The sequence below is a fragment of the Panthera onca genome, chromosome F1 (assembly GCF_046562875.1).
Source record: "Panthera onca isolate mPanOnc1 chromosome F1, mPanOnc1 haplotype 2, whole genome shotgun sequence".
NCBI classification, from domain to species: domain Eukaryota; kingdom Metazoa; phylum Chordata; class Mammalia; order Carnivora; family Felidae; genus Panthera; species Panthera onca.
The window spans coordinates 6576552-6600172 of record NC_138355.1 but is presented as its reverse complement, the minus strand read 5'-3'; the positions used below and the strand labels follow the sequence as shown (position 1 = coordinate 6600172).

At 42.2% G+C, this 23621-nt stretch overlaps 1 protein-coding gene across 3 annotated transcripts in view; it reads left to right on the top strand.

Annotated features, from left to right (window-relative positions):
• The window catches only part of CNST (consortin, connexin sorting protein), a 117034-nt gene that overhangs the window by 39583 nt on the left and 53830 nt on the right, over window positions 1-23621 (top strand). For all 3 annotated transcript variants that reach the window (XM_060643331.3, XM_060643330.3, XM_078440758.2), the window contains exon 2: window positions 3419-3847. In XM_060643331.3, coding sequence (XP_060499314.3) covers window positions 3469-3847 — 379 coding nt within the window. In that variant the 5' untranslated portion in view covers window positions 3419-3468. The remainder of the gene's footprint in view (window positions 1-3418; window positions 3848-23621) is intronic.

Below are 23621 nucleotides of genomic sequence, written 5' to 3'. Positions count from 1 at the left end.
CAGAATATAACTTGATTGTTTAAATCAGAAATAACTAAGGCTGTTACTAGTTTTAAGGGCTGACATTTTTTCCTTCATAGCCACACACATTTCTTTTCACTATTGTGATAATATATATGAAACATAAAATATGCCATTTTCACCGTTTTTAACTCTACAACGCAGTGGCATTAATTGCATCGATGCTGCTGTGTAACCATCACCACTGCGTTTCCAGATCTTTTCCATCACCCAAAGCAAACACTCTGTAACCAAAACTCCCTTTTCTCCCCTGCCCTCAGCCCCTTTAATCTGTTTTCTGTCTCCATCAATTTGCCTATTGTAGAATCATACCGTTTTCATCCTTTTGTGTCAGGTTAATTTCACTTAGCATAACGTTTTCAAGGACCGTACATGTGTTAGCATATATCAGAACTTCATTCCTTCTTAGGGCTAAATAATATTCCCTTTATGAATAATACCACATTTTGTTTATCTACCCATCCATCAGTGGACATCTGGGTAGTTTCTACCATATCAGCCACATGTACTTTACTTGTTTATTTATTGAAGTAATATCTGACATAAGATGTCATATTAGTTTCGGGTGTACAACATAATCTCCAATTTTATGTATTGCTGTACTCACCATTGTAAGTGTGGTTACCATCTGTCACTGTACAGAGTTATTACGGTATTATTGAATATACTCCCTATGCTGTACTTTTCATCCCTGTGACTTATTTATAACTGGAAGTTTCTGCCTCTTAATCACCTTCACCATTTTTGCCCCTACAACCAACCCCCTCCCTTCTGGCAACCAACAGTTTGTTCTCCGTATTCGTGATTCTGTTTCTGTTTGCTGTTGTTATTGTTGTTTGGCTGGTTAGTTTGGGTTTTAGATTCCACACATAAGTCAGATCATATGGTATTGGTCTTTATCTGACTCATGTGACTTGGTATAAGACCCTGTTGTCACAAATGGCAAAATGTCATTCCTTTGTATGGTTGAGTTTCATTACGTCGCGTATATATATACCACATCTTCGGTATCCATTCGTTAAATCAGTGGATACGTAGGTTGCTTCCATACTTGGCTGTTGTAAATACTGCTGTGATAAATGTAGGTGTGTATACATCTTTTCAAATTAGTGTTTTTGTTTTCTTTGAGTAAATACCCAGCAGTGGAATTACTGCATCAAATGGTAGTTCTATTTTTAATTTTTTGAGGAACTTCCATAGTGTCTTCCATAGTGACTGCACCAGTTTACATTCCCACAAACAGTGTGCAAGGGTTCCCTTTTCTCCACATTCTTTCAACACTTAGTATTTTTTGTCTTGCCGACACTAGCCATCCTTACTGGTATGACGTGCTATCTCATTGTGGCTCTGATTTGCATTTCCTTGGTAATTAGTGATGTTGGGCATCCTTTCATGTTTTCTTGGCCATCTGTATGTTTTTGGGTTGTTTTTGGTGTGGTTTGGTTTTTGCCAGAATGTCTGTTCAGGTGCTCTGCCCATTTTTTAAGTCAGATTATTTGGCTTTTTGGTGTTGAGTCATAGAAGTTCTTTATGTATTTTGGATATTAACCTTATTAACTCCCATTCGGTAGATTGCCTTGTCATTTTGTTGGTGTCCTTTGCTATGCAAAAGCTTTTTATTTTGATGTACTCCTCATAGGTTTTTGTTTTTGTTTTTGTTTTTGTTTCCCTTGCCTGTGAAGATATATCTAGAAAATGATGCTAAGGTTGATATCTAAGAGTTTATTGTCTTGTTTTCTTCTAGGAGTTTTATGGTTTCAGGTTTCACATTTAGGTCTTTTTAATCCATTTTGAATTTATTTTTCAGTATATTTGGTGTGAGAAAGTGGTCCAGTTTCATTTTTTAGCATGTGACTGTTCAGTTCTCCCCACACCGTTTATTGAAGAAATTATATTTTCCCCATTATGGATATTCTTGCCTCTTTTGTCATAGATTAGTTGACCATATACATGTGGGTTTATTTCGGGGCTCTCTCTCCTGTTCTGTTGATCTCTGTCTGTTTTAGCCACAGAGATTTTATTTTTATTTTTTTAGTAAGTAGGCTCCGTGCCCAGAGCAGAGCCCTGAGCTAAGAGTCAAACGCTTAACCGACTAAGCCATCCAGGCTCCTCCAGCCACAGACATTTTAACAGTCATTTGAGGCTGAGTTCTCTCATGATAGTGATCTCAAAGATACCTCATTAAAATAATAGCTTTTTAAATTAAGAACTATACTCTGTTTAGAATTTATTTTAGGGCTAAACCTAAGCTAATAGAGATTATGTGGTATAAGGAAAGTGATACCGTCCAGATTTAGATATTTTTATCTCTGCCAGCCAGTACTTTTATGTTTGAATCAAATAAAATATTCCAGTTGCAAAATATGTTGAAAACATGTGATACAATCCAGGTAGGGCTGATGTTTTATTTTGTACTTTGTCTTCATGTTTTAAAAGAATTACACTTTATTTACATGATTCTAAAGGTCAAATAAGCATTTCTGTTAATTTGAAGAATTAAAAAAAATCACTAAACTTTTTCTCAGATAACTGGAATATTATATTTGATTCGAACCCAAAATAATGATTGGCAAGCAAAAAATTTTAAATTCTAGCTGGCATAATTTTTCCTTAAAACGTAATATACTTTCAGAGGATAAGAGGGGACAAGACATGTCTGACAAGAGAGGCTTAGAATCTGTTTTGTGTAGTTTTAAAATGTTAGAAGGATCCTTGGAGCAGATTTAGATTTTCCAAGTCTAAACTAGTCTAGAGTTAATTGTGGCCCTCCTTTTTTTTTTTTTTTTTTTTTTTCAATTGTATAAAAGGAATTTGCTGACAATTCTAAGGTACTTTCCAGGGCTTGTTTTGTGGAAATAAATGATGTAATGAGACTATGGTATCAGCATATACCCCCTAAATTTTCTACGTACCTTTTTTTCAATTTATTTAAAAAATATCTTAAATGTGCTCGTTGGCAAATATTGCTGTTTTCAGCCAGATGAGGACTTACCCGGCTTTCATTTGTCTGGTAAGTATCCAGGGATAACATATGAGTGATGGATTTTAGCAGATGACCTCATTTAACCAGTAGTTTCATTGCTTTCATTAAGATAGGGGTCCCAACATCATGCACGGGACAATAACATGGGGAACTTACCTACGTATGTCAGTACCAGGGCTCCATCTTGGACAGGCTCTCCAGGTAGTAAACACGCAGCCAGGGTTGAGAACGTTTGTCTTCAAGCAAGAACCAGTGGAGGTTGGGTGGGGTGGTGAGCGAGAAGAAGTAGTAGGAATGAGCTGTGGTCATGTCCATCCTTTCCCTGCTCACAGCGAAACGACCCAAGAGACAACGATCACTGAGAACCCAGGGTTTAGAAAATGAAATAGCTTTTTTTCTCTTTTGTCATTGTAGACATGGAAGGACTTTGATGAAACATAAATGGTTCAACAAAAGATGCTCTAATGGATGACAGCGAAACTCCTACATATAATCTGCAGATAGAACCACAAGATGGGTATCATCCTGGTGACGGCGTGGGAAGTACAGTAACACGCTTAGCTTCTGCATCGGATGAAAATGAAAATCAGCTTGACGGGGACGGGCAGGAGCGTCTGAGCCCGGGTGCCAGTGCAATGGGCAGACCTGCAGTGTGCGAGCAGGACAGTCTCAACAATAATGAGCGCTGCACCCCCAGCTGTGAGGTGGCTGTGCGTGAGAACCTGGGGGACACTTCCTATGAAAGCCCCAAGGACGGGCAGGCCTCCGTGGGAAAGGACAAAAAAATACCTGGAAAAAGAAGCTCCAGAACCAAAAGAGGCACCACTAAGAAGATAGCACAAGGTACTTTTAAAAAATCCTTTTTTATACCGTTCTCTACCTAAAAATAAACTGTCTTCTCTCCCATACTCTGTATACTGTCCTACATCTTGCTTTACTTCTCTTTTTTTTTTTTAATTTTTTTAACGTTTATTTATTTTTGAGACAGAGAGAGACAGAGCATGAATGGGGGAGGGTCAGAGAGACAAAGGGAGACACAGAATCTGAAACAGGCTCCAGGCTCTGAGCCATCAGTACAGAGCCCGACGCGGGGCTTGAACTCACGAACCGTGAACTTCTCTTAATAGACTCTGGAGCTGTTTCTCCAGTAGGACATATGGATCCAGCCGGGTGACATGTCACACATGTGACGTCTCGCACGCCTGTACCACTTCTTTGTGCCTCTTCCCAGTAGTTTGCTGTAACAACGTGCTGAAATTTTAATTATTTTACATGCTTTCACACCAGGTACTTTAAACATATGTTGTCTTCTTCCTTCCCATAAAATTCTTCATGGGATCTTTCCAACTCCAGAAGTGAATAATTGTGTTAGCATATATTAATATACATCTTACATCAGTGTTGAATAAGACATCTAGTTTTCATTGTATCACTTTGGTTACAAAGTAATTCAGAGTATTTCTTTCTCCCCCTCCCCCCCCCCCCCCCCAGAGTATTTCTTGTTTGGTGTATAGTTTGGCAGTTAAAGGTGGGAGCTTTGGACCTTGTTTTCCCCTGAATCACAGGCACCCCTGAGAACAGGCAGCCCCTGGTTGTTTTTCATCAGAAACATGTGGGCCTGCAACATTCAGGCACATCTTAGGCTGGGACTCCTAGTATAGCCCTGCTTCACCCAAGTCAGCCGTCTTTGCATGAGGCTCAAGAGGACGAAGGAGAACGTCTCCTCTCATCTTCTGCTTCTTTGCCTGATTAGAAATATAGTCATTGTATCCATATCTGGTATTTTTATTCGTTTTTTCATTTGGAGTAAAAGATGAAACTTTCCGGTTCCTACAGACTTATCCTTATTATTTCAATAAAGTGATTTGATAACTTTTTTTAAATGTTTATTCACTTATTTTTGAGAGAGAGAGAGAGTGCACGAGTGAGGGAGGGCACAGAGAGAGGGAGACAGAGGATCCAAAGCAGGCTCAGTGCTGAGAGTGCAGAGCCTGATGCGGGGCTCGAACTCACAAACCATGAGATCATGACCTGAGCCAAGGATGCTTAACTAACTGAGCCACCCAGATGCCCTCATTTGATAACTTTTTACTGTAGCTTATAATTAGGCTTTCCTGTTGACTGATCCCTTCATCCTTGCTTTTCCTTAGTAGGCTGAAATTAAAATAATTTTTTTTTAATGTTTATTTATTTTGAGAGAGTGTGCAAGTGAAGGGGGAGGGGCACAGCAAGAGGAACAGCGAGAATCCCAAGCAGGCTCTGTGCTGCCAGCACAGACCCTGACACAGGGCTCAGTCCCATAAACCGTCCAGCGCAGACCCCGACACGGGGCTCGGTCCCACAGACCATCCAGCGCAGACCCCGACACGGGGCTCGGTCCCACAGACCGTCCAGCGCAGACCCCGACACGGGGCTCGGTCCCACAGACCGTCCAGCGCAGACCCCGACACGGGGCTCGGTCCCACAGACTGTCCAGCACAGACCCCAACACAGGGCTCAGTCCCGCAAACCGTGAGATCATGACCTGAGCCGAAATCAAGAAGAGACACTTCAACCGACTGAGCCACCTAGGTGCCCCTAAAATGATTTTTGAAAAGAGATATGAAAGCCTTTTCTTAAAAGATCTACAGTAAATCAGATAATGTATGTAGTGCTATTTATATATAGATTGATTTATTCAATAACTGTAATCCAAGAGCAGTTTGTGCCTCTCTGATATGTTCTTTTGATGTTTTTGAGAACTGAGACGTAGTTGCATATGTATGTGGGTCAATCATAGCTTCAGGATGATGGCTGCTTTTATTCCTTCCTTCCACACATGACCTTATTCCATTTTCCCTAGGTGTGATGATATTATTTAGTTATTCAGTACTTACTATCCAGCAAGCAGATATGTGTAGAATTACTGCCTCCTAATGCATTTGAAATATATGATTTATAAAACCTATGGATAGTCTTTATACAGATTAGCTTTAAGTTATATATCTTAAATGCAATGAGTTTAGAAGTGTAAGAAAATGGAGTTGGCAGTTGCAAAACCTAAGTTCAAATCTTCTGGTTCTAGGTCACTTGGTGAGACTTAATGATTCTGTACTTCAGTTTCCTCAACTGTATAATGATGATGTTCATCTGTATATATATCTATAAAATTCCTTTCTGAGCTATGAATTCCTAAGATTTTGAACAGAGGTCGTATGGTCTAAACTTGGTTAAAATTCAGTGACTCACCTCTGTATCTATAGAGGATTTTTTTTCTGTATATATGTAAGGGGTACGTTGTTATTTGTACTTTAAGTCTTGTTGTTAAATTTGGGTGAGCAGTAGAATTTTAAACTGGGTAGAAAGCTTCTCATGAGGACAGAATTACTTCTTTCTACACCTGGAAAGGACCTGGAATGCAGCTTCAGGATGGCCTGGGAGCCTTCTCCCTGTACCCTGAGAGATCGCTGAAGCTCAGGCTCTCTCAGTGCGTGCCCCGTCACCAGATCTGAGTGATCCTGTCTCTCTGACAGCTCCCTGGTTAGTCTCTTTCTGTCCATCTCCGCTGCCACAGTTCAGCGTCCTCCTCCTTAGCTGGAGTAAAGCTCCCTAAAGATGTCTCCATCTTGTCGCTCCGGATCCAGTTCCCATGTCAGCACAAACAGTGCAGAGAGTCCCTGCATAGGTGTCTACACGTGGGCATGTTAGTGCTTCTTTTTACTGGGAAATCCCAAGATCCTAAGGAGATGAAGCCTCAACATTTTGCAGATGGGCGCTTTTCTGATAATGCGATAGCTTTTCAAATGTGAAATGACGTATAAAGCTTGACACTCAGTCCCAAACCAGCAATAGTAAGGTGCTCTCTCAATACTTTTTTAAAAAACATATTAAGGGGCGCCTGGGTGGCTCAGTCGGTTAAGCGTCCGACTTCGGCTCAGGTCACAATCTCACGGTCCGTGAGTTCGAGCCCCACATCGGGCTCTGTGCTGACAGCTCAGAGCCTGGAGCCTGTTTCAGATTCTGTGTCTTCCTCTCTCTCTGACCCTCCCCCGTTCATGCTCTGTCTCTCTCTGTCTCAAAAATAAATAAACGTTAAAAAAATTAAAAAAAAAACATATTAAGGTGAATTTATTTACTCTCATGCCTCTTTACCTAGGTTAATTGGTAATAATGTTTTGTATTTCCAAAAGCTAGTACTGGAAAAAAAGGTGAGCAGTAGTATGACGAGACATGTCATTATTTACAGGTTTTCTGGAGCTAACACTTGTGTTGTTTTTTTTGCTTTAATGAGCAGCAGGCTAAAGTCTATTAGAGTATAAAATGAGAACGTAAGAATAGTATGAAAGTGTCTTATAGAGAGGGGGCATTCGGAAGTGAATACCCAGAGGCAGCACTTCTAAAAACCTTGAACTTGGCCTCACAGAAGTCTGGTTGCCATTTTATGTATTATTTTTACTTATTTATTTACTTATTTATTTATTTATTTATTTTTAATGTTTATTTTTGAGAGACAAGAGACGAGCACGCGTGGGGGAGGGACAGAGAGAGTGGGAGACACAGAATCCGAAGCGGGCTCCAGGCTCTGAGCTGTCAGCACGGAGCCCCACATGGGGCTCGAACTCGTGAACTGAGAGGTCATGCCCTGAGCCGAAGTTGGAAGCTTAACTGACTGAGCCCAGGTACCGCCGGTTGCCATTTTATTACGAGACTGTTTCCTTTAGAGAATTGAATCTCTTTAATCCCATCAACTAAGCAGGATTTCAAGCTGCATCACATCACGTTCTCACTATAGTTGAATCTGGCATGGCTTTAAGTAAATATCCTAAAAATGAATGAAAGCGAGCCTATAAATTTTTAACAGCTTTGCTGAGATATTCACATACCATACACTTCACCTAATGTGTATAATTCACTCATTTTCGGTACATTCACAGAACTGCACGACCATTACCACCATCAATTTTAGAACATTGTCGTCATCACACAAAGAAACCCCATACTTGCTAGCAGTCGCTCCCCATTTTCTGCTGAGACCTCCCAGCCCTAAGCAGCCACTAATCTGCTATCTTTACAGATTCGTCTACTCAGGACATTTCATGTAAATGGAATTGTACAGTATATGGCCTTTTGCAACTGGCTTCCTTCACTTAGCGTAATATTTTCAAGATTCACCCATGTTGTGCCCCCATGTATCAGTACTTTATTTCTTTTTACTGTCGATTAATATTCCACTGCAAAGGATATATCATATTTCACTTATCTGTTTGTCAGCTGATGGACGTTGGGACTGTTTCTACTCTGGGGCTATATTGAATAATGCTCCTGTGAACATTACAGTTTTTTGGGGGCTTTGGGTTTTTTTGTTTTTGTTTTTTTTAGAGTACGTTTTTTATTTATTTAAATTCAAGTTAGCTAACATACAGTATAGTGCTGGTTTGAGGAGTAGAAGCCAGTGATTCATCCCTTACGCACAGCAGCCACTGCTCATCCCCAAAAGTGCCCTCCTTAATGCCCATCACCCATTTAGCCCATTACCTCACCCGCCTCCTCTCTATCAACCCCCAGTTTGTTCTGTGTTTAAAAGTCTCTTACGGTTTGCTCCCTCTCTCTATCTTATTTTTCCTTCCCTTCCCCTGTGTTCATCTGTTGTGTTTCTCAAATTCCATATGTGAATGAAATCATATGATATTTGTCTTTCTCTGACCTATTTTGCTTAGCATAATACACTCTAGTTCCATCCATGTCATTACAAATGGCAATATTTCATTCTTTTTGGTCACTAAGTAGTATTCCATTGAACATTCATACTACTACATCGTCTTTATCCATTCATCAGTTGATGGACATTTGGGCTCTTTCCAGACTTTGGCTCTTGTCAGTAGCACTGCTATAAACATTGGGGTGGTGCATGTGCCCTGTTTTCCAGAGTGGCTGCACCAGTTTGCATTCCCATTAGCAGTGAAGAGGGTCCCTCTTAGTCTGCATCCTCGCCAATACCTTTTGTTGCCTGAGTTGTTAATTTTAGCCATTCTGACAGGTGTGAGGTGGTATTTCACTCTGGTTTTGCTTTGTATTTCCCTGATGATGAGTGATGTTGAGCATCTTTTCTTGTGTCTGTTAGCCATCTGGATGTCTTCTTTGGAAAAGTGTCTATTCGTGTCTTTTGCCTGTTTCTTTAATGGATTATTTTTTGGGTGTTGAGTTTGATAAATTCTTTTTTTTTTTAATGTTTTTATTTTATTTTTGAGAGAGAGAGAGAGAGAGAGAACAAGCGGAAGAGGAGAGAGACACACACAGAATCTGAAGCAGGCTCCAGTCTCCGAGCTGTCAGCTTAGGGCCCACTGCAGGGCTTGAACCCACGAACCACGAGATCATGACCTGAGCCGAAGTCAGACGCTTAACCAACTAAGCCACCCAGGCACCCCAATATGTTCTTTATAGATTTAGGATATTAACCCTTTATCTGATATGTCTTTTGCAAATATCTTCTCCCATTCCCTTGGTTGCTGTTTAGTTTTGTTGATTGTTTCCTTTGCTGTGCAGAAGCTTTGTATCTTTTTTTTCCCTTGAGAGAGAGAGAGCAAGAGCGAGCTTGTGTGCACACACGTGCACAAGTGGGGGAAGGGCAGAGAGGGAGAAGGAGGAAGACAGGATCTGAAACAGGCTCTATACTGTCAGCGCAGAACCTGATGTGGGGCTCGAACTCAAGAACCATGAGATCATGACCTGAGCCAAAGTTGTCTGACGCTTGACCAACTAAGCCACCCAGGTGCCTCAGAAACTTTGTATCTTGATGAGGTCCCAATAGCTTATTTTTGCTTTTATTTCCCTTGCCTTCAGAGAGGTGTGTAATAAGAAGTGGCTGCGGCTGAGATCAAAGAAGTTGCTGCCTGTTTTCTCCTCTAGGATTTTGATGGTTTCCTGTCTCACATTTAGGTCTTTCATCCATTGTGAATTTATTTTTGTATGTGATGTAAGAAAGTGGTCCAGTTTCATTCTTCTGCATGTTGCTGTCCAGTTTTCCCAGCACTACTTGCTAAAGAGACTGGTTTTTTTCCATTGAATACTCTTTCCTGCTTTGTCAAAGATTAGTTGACCGTATAGTTGTGGGTTCGTTTCTGGGTTCTCTATTCTGTTCCATTGATTTGAGTGTCTGTTTTTATGCCAGTACCATAGTGTCGTGTGGATTACAGCTTTGTAATACAGCTTGAAGTCCGGAATTTTGATGCCTCCAGCTTTGGTTTTCTTTTCCAACATTACTTTGGCTGTGTGGGGTCTTTTCTGGTAGTGTACAAGTTTTTATGTGGACGTATGTTTTCATTTTTTTGGTTATGTGTGCCTAGGAGTAGAATTGCCACATTATAAATCAGTACTTCATTTAACTTGTTGAAGATCTGCTGAACTGTCGTCCAAAGTGGCTACACCATTTCACATTTCCTACCAGCAACATATAAGGGTTATAATTTTTCCACATCTTCTCCAACACTTGGTAATATCTGCTCCTTTGAATGTTTATTTTTGAGAGGGAGAGAGAGAGAGTGCAAGCAGGCGAGGGGCAGAGAGAGAGGGAGACAGAGGACCAGAAGCCATCTCCACGCTGACAAGAGAGAGCCTGATGTGGGGCTCAAACCCACAAACCGTGGGATCACAACTCAAGCCAAAGCCTGATGCTTAACCAGCTGAGCCACCCAGGCACTCCTCTGTTCCTTTGATTTTAACTACAGTCTTTTTTTTTTTTTTTTTTTTTGAGATATAACTTACATGCCATGAACTTCACCATCATAAAGTGTACAACCTCCTGGTTTTATATATTCTCATAGAATATACAATTCTATATATTTTGCTGCTATAATATTTTGCTGAAAAGCAAAAAATAAAGATGTTGCAAGTATTAAGAAAAGAGTGGGGGCGCCTGGGTGGCTCAGTCGGTTGAGCGTCCGACTTCAGCTCAGGTCACGATCTCGCGGTCCGTGAGTTCGAGCCCCGCGTCGGGCTCTGGGCTGATGGCTCAGAGCCTGGAGCCTGCTTCCGATTCTGTGTCTCCCTCTCTCTCTGCCCCTCCCCCGTTCATGCTCTGTCTCTCTCTGTCTCAAAAATAAATAAACGTTAAAAAAAAAATTTTTTTTAAAAAAAAAGAAAAAAAAAAGAAAAGAGTGACTCACAGTCTTCCACTTCAAAGTGAAACCAAACAATTTATTTGTCCTGAATGAATGGAAATAATGTATTCAGAGTATACTTCTTTGTATGCTGCACTTGCTTATAATATATCATTCTATCTAATTCTCAAACATTTTATCCCCCTTAAAAGAAATCCTTTACCCATTAGCGGTTACTCTCCATTTCTCTTTCCCTCCAGCCTAGCCCCTGGCAAGCATTAGACACATACATTTTGTGTAGTTGTAAAAGACAAGTTCCGATTATTAAGTGTTTGGTGGTTGCCATAGAACATACTTTATTTACTCAGTCACCCTAGTATTTAAGCATTTAACAAAAACAGTTCAGCAAATGGCAGGAAGCCAGAGATAGGCAGCAGATGGAAATTGGGAAAGGAAGAACTTCCAGATTGACTTGCCACTGGCTGTTCAGTGCCCTGACTTGTTCAGCTGGGGGCCTCCAGCTGGGAGGTGACCAGGAGGGCTTGAAAGCTAGAAAAAAACAAATCTGGGAAATGCATCTGTGGCTGGAGTCAGGCTTTCAGAGTGAAAAGAACAAAGACTTTGGCCCTGCCTGTTCCTACCCAAGTGATCTTAGGAAAGTAACTCATTTCCTTATCTGTAAGAGGGCTAATCCTACCATTCCTGAAAGATGGTCCTTAGAATGAGTGATCCTGTAGTTAAGCTCTTTATCAAATACTCAGCCTAAGATAGGTGCTTCCAAATGGTACTTGTAGTCTTTATGTATGTAGCAGGATGATTTTGAGGGGCATGATCAGGGGCAGCATTCAGTAAAAGTAAGCCGTTGGTTTAATTTGACTTTAATTCCATCTTCCCTCTTTTGTCAGTATCATCTTATCTCCTAAAATCTTTCTAATGCTCTCTTTTCAGATTCACCTGTCCCCCTTGCTCCCCTAAGGTATATTCCTAAAAATGTGTGCCCAGTGCCACCCTGGTTTAACGTCTGGTAAGATGTGCCTGCTGGCAGGTTAACTGATCTCTAAAGTAAAAACTGATGATGCAGGTGCCCAGTTTGCATTTTACATATCTGCCTTCAACCATAGTAGAAACCTTTTTAGTTCTAAACTTGAATGCCTAATGGAGTCAGCCAAGTAAGTTCTATACTGTGGTTTTGGCCAGGATTGGGATACTGGGATTGATGAGAACTTTGATGGACAGGACTGTGCGTACCTAGCTAAATGTGTTCCAATTAAAAAATGTAAAGGCCTGCATTTCTCAGCACTTGGCTGCCCTTCCTACATTTTCAAAGGCAACAATGGCATACCGAGCCCCTCCATATGTAAGGACCATTGTGATTACATTGGGCCCACCCAGATAGTGTAGCATAATCTGCCTTTTTCTAAGGCCAAATGACTAACGACCTTAATCCCATCTGCTTCCTAATTCCCTTTTGTGACTTAATGTGACATATTTATGGGGATTGGGACATGGATGTCTTTGGGGGGCCATTATTCTGTCCATGAAAATACTTTAAGATTGACTAGATGATGACTTTATATAGCAGAATTCTTCCCTTTATAAAAAATGTTTTATAGAGGCGCCTGGGTGGCTCAGTCAAGCATCCGACTTCGGCTCAGGTCATGATCTCGTGGTCCGTGAGTTCGAGCCCCGCGTCGGGCTCTGTGCTGACTGCTCAGAGCCTGGAGCCTGTTTCAGATTCTGTGTCTCCCTCTCTCTCTGACCCTCCCCCGTTCATGCTCTGTCTCTCTCTGTCTCAAAAGTAAATAAATGTTAAAAAAAAATTTTTTTAATGTTTTATATTATTTTGTATACCATACCGGGTTACTTAGTTAATAGATATTTATTGAGCACTGTATGTATGCCAGGCACTGTTGGCAAACCTGCCTTTGAGTTTTGTATGCTTGAGTATGAGAGCCTAGTAAATAACAGGTTCTGTCTAGCAAGGTGGGAGTCAGGACTGGTACTTAGCAAGCACAGGGCTGTAGAAATGCTGGCCTAGAGCAGCTATGGGAGGCTTCCAGGAGGAAGCTTGGATGTCCAAGCTGAGAGAGGGACAAATAAGCACTAGCCAAGTAAAGGTGATGGGGATAAGGGGACAGGCACAACACAGACTAAAGCCACGTTTCAGAAACTGCCAATATTCAGTTTGTCTGGAGCAGAATAAAAGGGGAGAAGAAATCTAGGGCAAATAGTGGAGAATAGAACAGTAGAGAGATTGAAGCTCGAAAGATCAGCAAGGTCCAGGTTATGAAGGATTGTTGTTTCATGGTGACCACTTTGGGCTTTGCCAGCAGGTTTGAACAAGAGTGATGTGATGTGAGCTGCAGGGCGTTAGAAAGGCGGCTCCCTCTGCAGTGTGGAGAGTGGGTTAGGATAGGGCCAGATAAGAGGCAGTGTAGCTGGGAGGGGCTTCTGCGGTAATCTGTGCAGGGGATGCTGGTCCTTCTGACCGGGTGGCCTTGGGGCTGGAAAGAAGTAAGAGGACTGGGAGTTATTAAGGGGGTGGAATTGACTGAACTAGGTCATAGAGTAGGTGTGAGAAAGTCCAGGATTATCCCCAGTTGTGCGGTTTAGGCACCAGATGCGCGATGATGCTGCTTAAGGGGGGTGTGAATGTAGAGAGACAAGGAGCAAGTGTGGGGAGAAAAGGGCAGAAGGCAATGTGGCGATCTGGGGCCAGGTGTCTGGAGTCCCTTAGACACCTAAGTGACCATGTTGAACAGGTAGTTGGTCTAGGTCTCAGGACTGTGATCTTGGCTAAAGGTGTAGTTTTTGGAAATAGAAAGGATCTTGAAAATGGCCTACCCAAACCCCTTAATTTTTAGTTTTTAAAATTTTTAATTTTTTTCATTGATTTTCACTTACTAGATTGCCAGTTTATTGTAAAAGGGTCTAACTCAGGGATGCACAAGGCAAGAAATGGGGAAAGTATGGGAGCTTCTGTGCCCTCTCCGGCACACCACCCCACATCTCCATCTATTCACCAGCCCAGAAGCTGGTCCCTTAATATATTTGTTTGACCCCTTAATTTTTATAAATGAAGTTCAGGTTTGATCTACACAGTACCTTTGTTTTGCAGGAGACGGGGGAAGAATTAGGGTGTGAACCCAGGGCATCTAAAGAGCCGGTGTGTTTTCTGTGCAGCAGAGTTTTACTTGTCCTACTACACAGTGAGATTGTCTCCATAGGATTAATAGTGATAACGATGGTGGGGTGTCTGGGTGGCTCAGTCAGTCAAACGTCTACCTCTTGATTTCGGCTCAGGTCATGATTTCCTTTTTTTTTTTTTTTTTTTTTTTTTAATTTGTTTTTAAATTTACATCCAAGTTAGTTACCTTATAGTGCTATAATGATTTCAGGAGTAGATTTCAGTGATTCATCCCCTATGTATAACACCCAGTGCTCATCCCAACAAGCGCCCTCCCTAATGCCCCTTGCCCATTTAGCCCATCCCCCCACCCACAGCCCCTCCAGCAACCCTCAGTTTGTTCTCTGTATTTAAGAGTCTCTTATGTTTCATCCCTCTCCTTGTTTTTATTTATTTTTGCTTCCCTTTTTGACTTTTTTTTAAGGTTTTTAAATTTTATTTCGAGAGAGACAGAGAGAAAGAACGTGGGGGGTGGCAGTGGGGGCGGGGGGAGAGAAAATCCCAAGTAGGCTCCACATTGTCAGCACAGAGCCGGAGGCAGGGCTTGATCTCAGGAACCTGTGAGATCCTGACTAGAGCCAAAACAGAGTTGGATGCTTAACCAACTGAGCCACCCGGGTGCCCCAGAAGCCACACTTTTTCTACAATGTAATTTTATTTTTTTTAATGTTTACTTATTTATTTATTTACTTATTTATTTTGAGAGGGAGGGGCAAGACTCCCTATTTGAGACTATTCGAGAGGGAGAGAAAGACTCCCAAGTAGGCTTCGTGCTGTCAGCACAGAACCGGATGTGGGACTGGATCCCACGAACCGTGAGATCATGGCCTGAGCCAAAATCAAGAGTTAGACACTTAACCGACTGAACCACCCAGATTCCCCATAATGTAATTTTGAAGGTGATATTCTGTCACTTCTGCCATATTGTTTGTTCGATGCACGTTATTAGGTCCAGCCCACACAGGAAGGGGCTTATCCAAGGGCACGGATACTAAGAGGCAAGTCACTGGGGGCCATCTAACAGGTTGCCTCCCACAGTCTGCCAGGGAAGGGCAGGGTCTCAGAGTGTGGCAAGGGCCCTGAGAGCAGGTAACGGTAGATAGACCCACATTCTTTTTTCTCTGAGTGCCTTTCTCAGAGATTGCTCGTGGGACCCAGGATACCTGGTGGTACAGACAAGCCAGTCCGACAACTTTCTACTTCTTGTCTATTGTTTCATGATTTCAGTTGTACTCTTAAAATGTGATAGCTATGTAGGGGCTCCTGGCTGGCATAGTCTGAAAACCTCAAGCCCCAGATTGGGTGGACAGAGTACTTAAATAAATAAATAAACAAACAAACTTTAAAAAACTGAAAAGAGTGTACGGTAGCCATATAGAAAGAAGGTGAAAAAGAAGAGAATTACTATCAATCTGGCCTTTCACATTTTGTCCGGAAGCCAGCCTTCTCCATCAAGTCTCTGTAATGTGATATTTTATATAAAGAAAATCTGAGAAATTTGCACCCCCAAAATTTCTGTATTTCTATGCAGTTACACATATATATTAACACAGGTGCGAATGAAGACTTTTATCTTTATTTTCCTAAGAATATGTTGTTACTGATTTCACAGAACTCAACTTAATGGAGCATAAATTCAGGGAGGATATTTAGGGACTTCGCTTCCCAACTTTCTACTGTTAAAGTCAAACTTCCCAATGTTAAACAGTTTTCTGTGTAGTCTCCTTTTGTTTTGTTTTTAACTCCAACTTTTGTTTGTTTGTAATCCCTACAGAGAGTGGATGTCTTTTTACCTTTATTTATTTAAAATAATTGTTTCTAAATATCATTCACAGAGTCAAAAACTGTAACTAAAAGGGCTTTTTTAATTTTCTTATTGTTTTATTGTGTTTTTAACAAAGTTATTCCATCCATCTGGCTCTCTAATTTTGAAAAAAGCACGCAGGTAAGCATTTGAAAAGTGTAGCCACAGGATCAAAAGCAGGTAGAGAGAGTACAGCCATATGACAGAATATAATTTGGCAATAAAAATGAAAAAAGTGTTAATAATACTACAAATGAAAACCTTATGCTGAGTGAAAGAAACCAGTCACAAAAGACTATATGTAATATGATTCCATTTTATGAAATGGCCAGAATAGGCAATTGCATGGAAACGGAAGGCAGGTTAGTGGCCGCCAACGGCTGGGGACATTGGGGGAAACGCAGAGATGGGACGCTGAGCAGTACAGGGCTTCTGTTTTGAGAGATGAAAGCTTCGTGACATTGGTTGTGGTGATGGTTGCATAGCACTGAATAAACTCAGAGGTTGAACACTATGGACACTTGAGATGGGTGAATACTATTTTATGTGAATTAGAGTCTCAATAAAACGGTTTTGAAAAAAGCAGTTTGGAGTGGTGGTTGGTTTGGCGACGGGAAGAAACACTAGTGCCATGGTGCATTGTCCCTGCAAAATGTGAAGATGACCGGCGTAATGGGATTCGACCTAACGTTTTTTTGTAACGTGCGGTGAAGTGCTCTTTTAGCCTGTTTCTCTGGTGTTTTTCTTTTGACTTACGGGAAGTTCAGAGTTAATTCCTGGTTTTCTACATTTTTCTTTCTTGTAAATTCCCCTAATGGAAAGACAGTCTGCTATCAGTAGCTTTAGAGAATTCTAGAATATTGGGGGGGCGGGGGGGGAGAGGGTTGGTTTCCTTTGGATATTTAGGTTCTCCCTCTTCCTCCACAAATAGGCACTATTTTTAAGTTTTGAATTTATTTTTTATTTTAGTTTATTGAGAACGAGACAGTGCAAGCAGGGGAGAGGCAGAGAGAGAGGGGAACAGAGGATCCAAAGCAGGCTCTGCGCTGACAGCAGAGAGCCCCAAGTGGGGCTCGAACTCAGGAACCATGAGATCATGACCTGAGCCAAAGTCAGACGCTCAACCGACTGAGCCACCCAGGTGCCCCAATGAAGTTCATTTCTTGAAGTGCTTTTTCATAGCCACTGTGTGTCTGTAAAAATCTAAATATTGAATTTGGATATTCACACAGTTTGTATCCTAAGTAGGTGAGCCTTTTATATTAAAGGAGAAAATAAATAATGGTGTTTGAGCTCAAGCCTCTCTGGCTGGAGGCAACAGTGTGTAAATACTGAGGTCGGCTTATAGATCTAGACAGTGGTTCGGTGTGGCTCACTACGATTTCAGATGAGTGATCAGAGCTCTGCTTTCCAAGAGCTCAGCAAAGCAAATGAGCTGTGAAAAGGACTGCTCCTTCCTCTTAAGAAAGGTATCCTTCGTGGCATCTACCTGAGAGGAAAATAAGAATATTCTTTTGGGGCACCTGGGGGGCTCAGTGGAGTGAGCTGCCGACTCTTGATTCGGCTCAGGTCATGATCTCACACTTGATGGGATCGAGCCGCGGGTCGGGCTCTGCACTGACAGCACAGAGCTCGCTTGGGATTCTCTCCCTCTTTCTCTGTCCCTCCCCTGCTCGCTCACACACGCTCTCTCTAAATAAGTAAATAAACCTAAAAAAGTAAAAAAGAATATCTTTTGAAGGTTTGTGTGGTGCTGTCCTTCAGAGTCTATGATGGCACATTGCCACTTACAGCACCTAAAACACAGGTGACAGTTAGCGAAAGGGGCAGTCTTTCAGCCTTGTTTGAGTTCAGTCCGGAAGCATTTGGCAGTTGTCAAGAAGGTGCCTAGAATAAAGTCGGGTGGCTGTTTTCATGTGGTCCCATCTGACACTGATTCCCCTGCTCGACACCCAGTGGAGAGACCGGCACGACCGCTTTCACGACCGCTTTGCTTGCAAAGCACTGGGTGTGCGCTGTGTGATGCTTTGTGTCCTCAGTCATTCGTTTGCAAGCCGCGGGCTGGAGGAGCTGGGCCACTTACTTCAGGTCACAGGACAGTTGGACTGCAGCCCAGGAGCCTAACCCCGGCCGTGGGCAGCAGAGGCTGCCGCCTGAGGGCACAGGACAAGAGTGCCACGCAGAACGGATGCTAATTGTGCCCTGATTACATAAGGTGTCCCTTTGACCCCGGGTCACAGCAGAAGGAAGTTGGCTCATTTCCATATTTGTCTCACCCATGATAACTAGCGTGGAGGAAAAGGAAGGAATTTTCCTTTTTACCACTTTATTGTGCTTAGCTGATGATCAAAGATACTGAAGTATGAGCACGCTCCTCTCCATCTTCTTTTTTTTTTAATTTTTTAAATGTTTATTTATTTTTGAAGGAGAGAGACAGAGACAGAACATGAACAGGGGAGGGGCAGAGAGAGAGAGAGAGACACAGAATCCGAAGCAGGCTCCAGGCTCCGAGCTGTCAACACAGAGGCGCACTCGGGGCTTGAACTCACAGACCGTGAGATCATGACCTGAGTGGAAGTTGGACGCTGAGCCACCCAGGTGCCTGTCTCCTCTCCATTTTCTTGGCACTAACCAGAATCTTGGAGAGAGGAAATGTGGGAGGAAAACGAGGAGCCAAGCACAGAGTCTGCCATAGGAGCTACATAAGCCATGATTAAAAATTATTACTGACGCATCTTCCACAGTTACAGCCAAGGTGTGCATCCGCATGAATGAGTAAGGCAGTTTGTGATGTAATGGCTCCAAGAATCACAACAGAAAAGCCTGGAAACGAAGGCATTTTTTCTTTTATTATTTTAATATTGCAATAAAATATGTATAATATAAAGTTGCTGTTTTTTAATGTTTATTGTGAGAGACAGCGAGTGTGCTTGAGCAGGGAAGGGGCAGAGAGAGAGATGGGGACAGAGGATCTGAAGCGGGCTCTGTGCTGACAGCAGCAAGCCCGACGCGGGGCTCGAACTCCCAAACCGTGAGATCATGACCTGAGCTGAAGTCAGACACTCAAATGACTGAGCCACCCAGGCGCCCCTCAATTTGCTATCTTAAGTGTACAATTCAGGGCGATTAATCACACTTGCAATGTTGTGTAACCATCAGCACTGTCTGTTTCCCACACCTGTACCCCCCAGGCAGAGACTCTAAGTGTTAAGCAGTGGGTCTGCGTCCTTTCCCCCTCTGCCCGGTCACCTCGGTTCTGCTGTCTGCATGAGTTCTTCCACTGTAGGTATTTCAGCTAAGTGCAGCCGTGTGATACTTGGATCGTTGTCGCTGGCTTCTTTGACGTGCACGTGTCCGGCCTCACCCACGACGCAGCATGTGTTCAGCACGGTTTGTGTGTCCATCCACCTGCTAAGGAATATTCTTTCAGCTTTTGGCTAATGTGAGTGCCGCTGCAGCGAACGCTGGCACGCGTACGTCTGTTTGGGTGCCTGTACGCCTGGAAATGTGCCTGTTCTGTGTGGACACCTGGAAATGGGATTGCTGGGTCATACGGTGATTCGGAGCGTGACCCTGAGGAGTGGCCGCGCCGTCTCCCACAGCAGCTGCACCTGCACGTTCCCATCAGTGGCGCACGGGGGTTCTGCTTTCTCCATATCCTCACATCCGTTTTTCTGATAATCGCCATTGTTTTGCGTCCGTCTCGGCCTGTTGATAGCGATGCCGTGGGCTAGAAAGTGTTGTGCTACTGGAGGCAGCCCCCACAGGTCCTTCCCTGACCAGAGCCCGTGTCGTGGCCAGACAGGCCCTCGTGGTTCTTGTTATGACGATCCCCAGACACACCCCAGCAGCGACCGTTTGTGAACTTTGAAAAAACACGGTTTATTATTTACAAGTTCTAGAGGGTACATTGCATGCCCAGGGCCATCTGTAGAGAGAGAGAGAGGGAGCAGATTGGGGTTCTGCCTTTATTGGGGTCATGCGTGGAGCACCTAGGACTACATGGGTGGATTTAAAACATAAGAGCAGGAAATAAAGCACAGAAAGGGAGGAGGGATCGGTTCAAATGGTCAGTTATCTAGGTCAACCAGGGCTTTCTGAAAAGGGGAACCACATGGGTGGGTGGCCTGGCTCTTCGTCTAGTTGTGTAGCTGACAGCATGTTCATTCCAGACCATTGTCTTTGAACCGGATGCCTTGGCAATGAGAAGCTTAATGTCTGCAGCTTACATTATAGTCAAAAAATGAATTGTCAGGCTTATGCTACAGCCATAATAGTAGGTATAAACTGGTATCTCATTGTAGATTTGATTTGCATTTCCCTAATGACTAGTGATGTTCAGCATCTTTTTGTGTGCGTATTCGCCATTTGTATATCTTCTTTAGTGATATGTCTGTTCAGGTCCTTTCCTCATCTTGAATTAGGTTGTTTGTTTCAGGTGTAGGAGTTCTTTATGTATTCTAGATGTCAATCCCTTATCAGATTTATGATTTGAAAATATTTTCTTCCATTCTGTGGATTGTCTTTTCACTCACATTATAGTGTTCTGGGCTGCCGAATGCTTTTAATTTAGATAAAGTCCAATGTATCTATTTTTTTTCTTGTATTTGCTGTGCTTTTGATGCCATACCCAAGAAATTATTGGCAAATCCAATGTGAAGAAGATTCTCCCCCCATGGTTTCTTCTAAGAGCTTTGTAGTTTAAGCTCTTACATTTAGGTGTTTGATCCATTTTGAGTTCATTTTGTATATGGTATTAGGTAATGGTCCAACTTCATTCTTTTTTGGGGGGAGGTGGAGAGAGAGAGGGTGCAAGTGAGTGAGGGGCAGAGAGAGAGAATCCCATGAGGGGCAAAAAGAGAGTGGGAGGGAGGGCAGGGGAGAGAGAGAGAGAGAGAGAGAGAGAGAGAAAGAAAGAAAAGGGAAAGGAAAGAACAGAGAAAGAGAAGAGAAAGAAAAGCAGGACTCACCCAGGGCTCATGTTTTACCCAAAACAGGGCTTGTGTTCACCCAAATCAGGGCTAGACCTCACCCAATGTGGGACTGGAACTCATGAACTATGAGATCATAACCTGAGCCTAACTCAAACGCTTAATGACTGAGCCACCCAGGCACCCCTAACCTCGTTCTTTTACATGAAGATGCCCAGTTTCCCCAGCACCGTTTGTTGAAAACACTTTCTTTTTCACGTTGAATGGCCTTGGACCCTTCCTTGTCAAAAGTGAATTAACTACGGATATGAGAGTTTATTTTTGGGTTCTCAATTCTGTACTGTTGGTCGAATGCAATAGGTCTATCCTTATGCCAGTACCACAGTGTGTTTTTCCTGTAACTTTATAGTAAGCTTTGAAATCTGGAACTGTAAGTCCTCTAATTTTGTTCTTTTTCAAGACTGTTTTGGCTATTCTGGGTCCCTTGATATTTCATACATATTTCAGGATGGGTTCTTGTTTCGGCAGAAAACACTATTGGGATTTTGTTTGGGATTGCGCCGAATCTGTAGATTATTTGGGTGGAATTCTCATCTTCACAACTTTAAGTCTTCCAGTCCACAAGCAGGAGAGGTCTCTCCATTATTTGTATCTTCCAATTCCTTTCAGTATTGTTTTGTAGCTCTCAGTGTACAAGTCTTGTTTCCACACATTGAATTTATTCCTAAGTATCTTGTTCTTTTTGATGCTATTGTAAATGGAATTATTTTCGTAATTTCCTTTTCCAGTTGTTCACTGCTAGTGAATAGTGTATAGAAATACAACTGGGGGGTGCCTGGGTGGATCAGTCAGTTGGGCGTCCAACTTCGGCTCAGGTCATGATCTTGTGGTCTGCGAGTTCAAGCCCCACGTTGGGCTCTGTGCTGATGGCTCAGAACCTGGAGCCTGCTTTAGATTCTGTGTCTCCGTCTCTCTCTGACCCTCCTCTCTCTCTCTCTCTCTCTCTCTCTCTCTCTCAAAAATAAATAAATAACTTCAAGAGAAATACAACAGATTTTTTACATATTGATTTTTTTATGCTTCAGCTTTGTTGAATTGATTTTCTAGGTCTAATAATTCTTTTTTTATGTTTATTTTTAGTGTTCACTTATTTTTGAGAGAGACAGAGTGTGAGCGGGGAAGGGGCAGAGAGAGGGAGACACAGTATCCAAAGCAGGCTCCAGGCTCCAGGCTCCGAGCTGTCAGCACAGAGCCCAACACAGGGTTCGAACCCACAAACTGCCAGATCATGACCTGAGCAGAAGTTGGACACTTAACCAACTGAGCCACCCAGGCACCCCATTCTAATAATTCTTTATGTGTGGAGTCCTTAGTGTTCTCTAGATATCAGATCAGGTCGTTTGCAAATAGAGATAGTTTTACTTATTCCTTTCCAATTAGGATGCCTTTTATTTCTTTTTGTTCCTTAATTACCCCGGCTAAAACTTCCAACATTATGTTGAATAGAAGTGGCAAAGTGGTCATCTTTGTCCTATTTCTGACTTTAGGGGGAAAGCTCCCAGTCTTCACCTGAGTACAGTGTTTGCTGTGGGTTTTTCATAAGTGGCCTTTATTATATTGAGGAAGTCCACTTCTCCCGATTTATTGAGAGTAGTTATCAGAAAACGGTGTTAGATTTTGTGAAATGTTTTTTATGTATTATTTGAGACAGTCATGCGGTATTTTTTTTTTCATTTTATTAACATCGTATATTACATTGATTGCTTTTATGTTGAACCACCCTTGAATTCTTAGGATAAAACCAACTTGATCACAGTGTACAATCATTTTAATATGCTGCTGAATTTAGTTTCCTAGTATTTTGTTCAACATTTTTGCATCTATATTCATAAGGGATATTGGTCTATATTTTCTTTTTTTGTGATGTCTTTGTCTGGCTTTGGGATCAAGGAAATGCTGACCTCATAGAATGATTTAGAAAGTATTTCTTCCTCTTCAGTTTTTGGGAAGAGTGTAAAAATAATTCATGTTAATTTTTCTTTAAATGTTTGGTTGAATTCATCAGTGAAGCCATCCATTCTGCTAACATCTGCCTTTTAATTAGAGAGTTTAAACCATTTACATTTAAAGTAATTGCCAATAAGGTAAGGAGTTACTTCCGGCATTGAGGGTTTTTTTTTTTTTTGTTTTTTTTTTTTTTTTTTAAGTTTATTTATATACTGCCCACGAGAGGGGCAGAGAGAAGGGGAGAGAGAAAATCCCAAGCAGGTTCCATACTGTCAGCATGGAGCCTGATGTGGGGCTTGAACTCATGAACCGTGTGGTCATGACCTGAGCCAAAACCAAGAGTCTGAAAGTCAACTGACTGAGCCACCCGGGTGCCCCTGGCATTGAGCTATTTGTTTTCTGTCTTGCATGTTTTTTGCTCCTCAGTTCCTCAATTACTGCCTTTTTTCCCTTATTAAGAAATTTTGTATAGTGTCCCATTTTGATTCCGTTCTTTTCTGAATATTTTTAGCTGTTTGTGTAGTTGTTTCCTTGGGGATTGCAATTAACACATTAAGCTTATAACAGCCTAGTTTGATACCAATACTCTGCCCGTGTATATCGGTCTCCTCC